The sequence below is a fragment of the Phymastichus coffea genome, unplaced genomic scaffold (genome assembly GCF_024137745.1).
Source record: "Phymastichus coffea isolate CEN01 unplaced genomic scaffold, Cenicafe_Pcof_1.1 PCOF00017, whole genome shotgun sequence".
Taxonomy (NCBI): Eukaryota; Metazoa; Arthropoda; class Insecta; order Hymenoptera; family Eulophidae; genus Phymastichus; species Phymastichus coffea.
The window spans coordinates 49420-56342 of NW_026706828.1; the positions used below are offsets into that span (position 1 = coordinate 49420).

General features: G+C 39.9%; 1 protein-coding gene and 1 non-coding gene across 2 annotated transcripts; both read right to left on the reverse strand.

The window, feature by feature from the left end:
* Positions 1–5281: 5281 nt before the first annotated feature.
* Positions 5282–5354, reverse strand: Trnam-cau (transfer RNA methionine (anticodon CAU)). The gene has a single exon. It is a non-coding gene; the product is annotated as a tRNA-Met (tRNA).
* On the reverse strand, positions 5354–6619 carry LOC131675216 (adenylosuccinate lyase-like). The gene has a single exon (XM_058954126.1). The coding sequence runs from the start codon at positions 6617–6619 to the stop codon at positions 5354–5356; it is 1266 nt and encodes a 421-aa protein (XP_058810109.1).
* Between the last annotated feature and the right edge of the window lie 304 nt (positions 6620–6923).

Below are 6923 nucleotides of genomic sequence, written 5' to 3' on the forward strand. Positions count from 1 at the left end.
GAAAGGTGGGCGCAGTAATCAATCCTGTTATCTTAATAGACTTCTTTATTACATCATGCTACCCTGAGCATACAGTTCGAACATTCAAACGCGCGTCTTATTGTCTACATTACAATCTACGCTACAATCTACGATCGTAGAAGAGATGGCCGGCACGTTAGCGCCTTGCCATCTCGATACCGACTCGATATAAAACTAACTTAGGCTAATAACCGAACCAGCCGCGCCGGCCCGTGAGAGCCTGGCGCAGCGCACAAGCCGCGAGTAGCCTTAGAGTGAGAATTAGAGAGAGAAAGAGATTAAGAGAAATGACCTGACGATTGAAGATCTTCCATACAGGGCCTCGCCGAAGATGGTATTAGCGTCTAGCTGCAGGCAAATCTGTCCGTGGTCAGAAGACTCGACGAAGATAGGCGAGATTCGGGCCGATGCTGATGCCGTCTCGATTTCCTCGTATCTTTCTTTGCGGTTGACTGCAGGGGGTCCGTGCACCTCTCTTTGCTAATGGTCACTTCCTACTGCCCTGACTGACGCGAGCATACTTCCGAGTGCGTGAGAGACTGCTTCTCACGCTCTCCCCACTCTCTTGCCTAATCGGCGGCACGCGGCACCGTCAAGTGCGACCAGTGTCACGCGCCTGCCTGCAATAATCAGATTCTTTCTTTCTCTCTTATCTCTCTCTTTCTTTCACTCTCTCTCTCTTTCTCTCTTACAAGAGCGCTTGTTACTATGCGCCCTTGTCGACCAATGCTACTGCCTCTCTCTCTCCATCTTTCTTCTTCTTGCTCGTTGCGGCGACGATGCTGAAAACATAAGAGCAGGCATCAGGCACGTGAATTATGTGCTATAGGTGTGCCATGAGTCTCTGCCGATGGTGGGGAGAGATAAGGGACGCACGGTGCAGGTCAAATCCACCGGCACCGTTACATACTAGGATGTGAAAGTTTTGGGTGTATGGGTTTCCGTTTTAAATCAACGATCAATTTGAACCACTTAAGCCTGTGACTCGTGGAAAAACGACTTAAAATGGATTTTATGGAGTTTGACATTGATTTAACCTTGAAATGACCGTGAATAAAATGTCTCAATATGGTTTTGAACGTGAAATTTTCCGCTCTTTCCGAATCCGGGGTCAAAAATAGGTGTTCCTATTCAAAAAAACCACTTGACCTTGAAATAACCTTGAAGGTCAAGTTCAAGGTCAAATTTGATAGAACCATTGTTTGGCCCCTTTCGTCCCCTACAACTTTTGTTTGAACCATTTTTTCCTATCTGTCTTGGAATTCGAAAAATCCAGGTGTAGCGATTAAAATGGGTCACCCTGTATATTGGATTGTCTGCTAGGTCTGGGAAGGCAACGTGCCCTTGTTTTCCATGGCAAATTAATTCAAATGTTACAAAATCTCTTCTGCCTATTTTTATAGTATCACCTAATTTTTCACTACTGGTTGGTTCGCCAACCACACAAAAATCTATCTTTTTCTGCTTATTTTTCATCCATTCCAAAACTGCCTTTGTTCCATATTCTTCTATGCTTTCTTCAGCACTAGTAATCAATGCACTTATCGAACCATTAAATTGAAACTTCTCTGCAATCAAATTTACCATAGCAGCAATAAATACAGCTACTTTTCATGTCAGCGGCCCCTCTTCCATATAGCATTCCATCCCTCACTTCTGGTTTAAATGGACCAAATGCCCAATCTTTTAACTAACCCGGTGGTACAACATCGACGTGCCCAGCAAAGTACAAATTTGGTACTCCATTAATATATTTCGCATAAAGATTTTTAACTTTATCACCAAATTCTAAAATCTCACAATTAAAGCCGCTCTTCTTAAAGATTGTTGCTATATACTCTATTACCCCGCTGTCTTCTGGTGTTATATTCTCAAAAGAGATCAATTTCTTAGTTAGCTCTACAGGGTCAATTTTCATGTCAATCTTAAAATACTTATACTGCTATATTGTAAATACTCTACGCACTATTTAAAACAAATATTACATCAAACCGAACAAACTTTTTTAAGGGAAGTAATATCAGATTACTACCTTGCACTATAACGGGGTTTTAGCTCGAGCTCTTTTCGGGCTAAATCAGCTATATAAATAAATAATTCTCGCGGATTAATATTTTTAATAAAGCGAAGTGCGCTATCCAAGGCGACCCTGTACGCCAGCGCGAACAGTGCTTGGGTCCAGCTGCATCAGCTTGTCTCCTTCCGTACGTGGAAATTCGGCCCGCGGAGAGTGTCGTGAGCTACAGGTCACTTGGCGAGAGACAGCCTAAAGAGTCTCGCTGCGAAGTAGTTATGCATTAAGGCAGGTGTATCGGAATAAGACACTGCGGATTTTAGTAGAAATGAATCATGTATTTAGGCACTCGCGAGTACATGCAAGCGCGCGTGTTGACGAAATGTGAGCGGCAGCGAACAAGGCGACAACAAAACGCAACGCGTCGATCTTGTCTGCGACCGAGCAAGATCGGACGACGAATTCGCTTAAAGCGGCTCGAGGCAAGACGCAATGCCGAGCAAAATGACAGAGTGCGTAGGTTGGGTGAAAAGCCAAAGCAACAAATGTAATTCGCAAGCAATAGGAGAGAGAGAAGAATCGAGTAGGTACTTACAGTAGTTGTCGTCGGTTATCAGAACGGCAGAAATGCACGTACAATAGATCGCGACCACGCTTACTCCTAGTCTACGCTCGCGCGGGCGTCCTCGCTTCCAAGCTTTATAGCTGACGGAATTCCTATCAGCATTCACTATGAGTCTTCGCTCTTCAGTGGCGATCTTCGGGCTTGTATAATCGCCTCTGCGTACTCGCTTACTCCTCCGTAATCTCTAGTAACGCAAAACAAAGATGTTGCTATCAGACTAAGCTAGCGTCCGTACCGGTCTCTGCTCGCATGCCAACTGACTCATTACGCGCTCTCTTTCTCTCTCCCCTTTGCGATCGCGGTCTCTCCGCGACATCCGCGCTAAGGACTATCGATAGTATAGATCGTAGGGTTCGACTTTTACCTTGTTCGCTGACATTTTAACTGCGCTACAAATTACAAATTATTATAATACATGGTATGGTATAAATATGATTAATAAATAAACTGGCTGCAGGGAGAGAGAGACATAACGAGAATGCGGCTCGTTATAGCACACGACACGGAAATGACGTCTTTCTAGTTGCAGATAAAAATACAGCAAAACTTTTAAACAAAAACGTACTTTATAAAATTCCTAACTTAATTATTTCAGCTCCACTTGTCATTCCAGCGCGTGACACTGGAATCCATAAGTTGTTTTCCTGGATTTCAGTGTCAGCTACTTGCAAGACGCCAAACAGAGCTGCCTCTCTTGAAACCGTAAATCTAGTTAGAAACAAAGCAAAAGACAGTGACTTAATAGTTGCATTTGGTAGCGGCACTGTTAACGATATCTGCAAATATGCAAGCTACCTCGAGAAAAAAGATTATATATCGTTCCCAACAGCCGCTTCTATGAATGGATATACCTCTGCAAATGCTTCAATATTAGTAAATGGATATAAAAAATCGTTCAAAGCACATCTTCCAAGAGCAGTATATATAGATATCGACATACTTGCCAATGCACCACTGCGTCTCACATTAAGCGGATTGACAGATTTCATTTGTCGTTCAACAGTTTAGGCTGACTGGCTACTATCTCATTTGTTGCTTGGCACAGAATAGAATGAATTACTTTTTAGACTTGTTCGCGATTTGGAGCAAATTTTGCTAAGAGAGTATACGGCGCTTACTAAAAGAAGTAGAAAAGTGGTCCTATTACTTATGGAAGTTCTACTAATTTCAGGACTTGGAATGGTAATATCAAAAGGCAGCTATTCTGCAAGCCAAGGGGAGCATATGATAGCTCACGCAATGGAAATGGTAACAAGAGATCATTCCTTACTACATGGCAAAAAAATTGCTGTTACGACGATTACTATGGCTAATTTGCAGGAAAAGATATTATCAATACAAAACCCAATTATCATATTACGTCTCGTGCATCAACTACGAATAGCTAATGAATGAGACGTTCCAATATGTTGACTAGTGGTTGGATATGTCTCACTTATAATAAATGTATGTGGAAATGTATGTCTGATAATTGCACTACCTTGATAATCGTAGTTTTTAATTATTGACAGAAATGCAGCAGGCTCTAACTGCTTGTTGAATTGTATAAATGTAGCAGGCTCTAACTGCTTGTTGACTTGTATAAATGTAGCAGGCTCTAACTGCTTGTTGAATTGTTTTGGGTAGGTTGTTGAATAATTACTTGCACGATATTACTTTGTAACAGTCGCGAGTTTATTAAGTAAAGTAATCACCAATTGTCGGACCGGTGTGTACGGAGTTGAGTATTACAGGTACTTATTGACTGACTGACGGACTACTGATCAACTGCCTGAGTAATTTGTTCATTCCTTTTTATATCTTTTATAGCTCTTTTCAGGTCAGTATTGCGATATGGTGTGACATTTTGTTTTTGCTGAATATAAATTTTGCGTTTGGTGACTTTATTTAGGCGTGTCATTTACCTCGTGTTTCGTCAGCTTTTTGCCTACGTGCGAATATTTTAACAGCTTTGAATTTCATGAATGTGCGTTTGTTACAAAAAAGGATGCGTCGTAAGCCGTAACACTTTATTTCGGAGTGTCATTCACCTCACGTTTCGTCAGCTGACGTGCGAGTAGGTTAGCAGCTTTGAATTTCACGAATGTGCATTTATTACAAAAGGATGCGTCGTAAGACGTAACAATCAAACCGACCACTTTAGATGTAAAACATATAACTCAGTGCTTTCATAATATCGAATTTGTAAGAACTTTTGAACAGAAGCAAATTATGCAGTAAAAAATCCAAGAGATTATTTGTAAAAAATGGCATAATATTTCCAGTTTAATTAAGCAAAATTTACTACCTGCAAAACACCGGCAAAAATATTTGAAGATCTATCAATTCCACACTTACCAGAGCACCTCAGTTGGAATAAAGAACAATATTGTAAAGTGGTCGATCTTGCGTTTACAACAAGAGATAGATTCACCTTGCTTGACTTAGCTAACTGCATAGAAGAAAGTTAAGTTTTGTAGTGAAATTCTGTCATTTAAAGAGATCATAGGCCAAAAGCTAAGCCCTTTTTCACAATCTCTTATCCATTGTCTCCTCACCTGAGTGTATATACAACTTATTCCAAGTTACTGACACTGGGTTTCACCAATAGCACTGATTTGCTAAATATAGTTTAGTTCGAATGGCTGAGGAGGGACTTGAACACCCGACCAAGAGATTATGATCCTCCTGCTCTACCAACTGAGCTACTTAGCCTAATTAAAAACCTTATTATACACACGATCTATATGTTTCGTATAATACTTCAAATCAAACAAAGATTCAAGTTTTTTCGAGTTAATAACCTTAAGTAAGGGTTTATCTTGTTTCAATTCGGCCAGAAAATCACTGTTGTATTGTTTCACTTTCATTGCATTGCTCTGAACAATTTTATACGCCTCTTCCCTCGCCAAACCATTATTTACTAACTCAAGCAATACACGCTGTGAGAAAACTAAACCTTTTGAAGAATTTAAGTTCTTTTCAATGTTTTCCTTATTGATCATCAATTTATCTATCAAATCTGTTAATCGCACTAAAGCAAAATCCATTGTTATACACGCATCAGGAGCAATGCATCTTTCCATAGATGAGTGTGATATATCACGTTCGTGCCACAATGCAACATTTTCTAACGCAGGAAAAACATAACTGCGTATTAAACGTAAGAGTCCAGTCAGATTTTCACTTAAAATAGGATTACATTTGTGTGGCATAGCAGAGCTTCCCTTCTGCCCACTGGAAAAATGCTCAGAAATTTTGCCGATTTCAGTTCTTTGCAAATGACGAATTTCAACAGCAACATTTCCTATTGAACTTGCAATCACTCCGAAAACTGAAAAGAACATAGCATGTCTATCACGAGGAATGACTTGAGACGATATGATTTCAGGTATGAGTCCTATTTCTTTCGCTACATATTCTTCAACAAACGGATCAACATTTGAAAAATTGCCTACTGCACCTGATATTTTACTAATTGAGATCTCTTTTTGCGCGCTAATTAATCTCTGATAATTGCGTTTAAATTCAGCATAAAATCTGGCAAATTTTATTCCAAGAGTTGTTGGTTCTGCATGCATTCCATGACTGCGTTCAACACAAACAATATCTTTATAGTCCTCAGCTTTTTTTTTCAATGCTGCAAGTAAATTTTTTAGATTCTCGAGCAAAATATCACAGGACTCTTTCAGTTGCACCGCAAGGCATGTATCCAAAACATCAGAACTTGTCATTCCATAATGAAGATAACGAACATCAACTCCTGCTTTTTCAGCAACATATGTCAGAAAAGCTATAACATCATGTTTTACAATGGATTCAATTTCGTTGATACATTCAACATCAAATTCAATAGCACCAGAGAGGTTGTCAGCAACATTATTCGGAATCACTCCTAACTTTGCTTGAGCTTCACACCCTAATTTTTCTATTTTAAGCCATAAATTAAATTTATTATTTCCCTCCCAAACGGAAGACATTTCTTTTCTGCTATAGCGGGGAATCATTTTTTATTTATTCCAATAATAGTGTCATTCCAGTGCGTGACACTGGAATCCAGATATAAAAGTATTTGCAAATTATTCAATGGACAACGGATTCTAGAAGCATAAAATAATGTCCATGATGAAATAAACTGGATCCCAGTGTCACGCACTAGGATGATATGAGGGGAGCACTGGGATGACACCAGCTTAGCCATGGCAGCCATTTCTTTACGACTATAACAAGGGATCATCTTTGATTAGCTATCATCACCATCAGTAGCTTCTTTATTCGCATCTT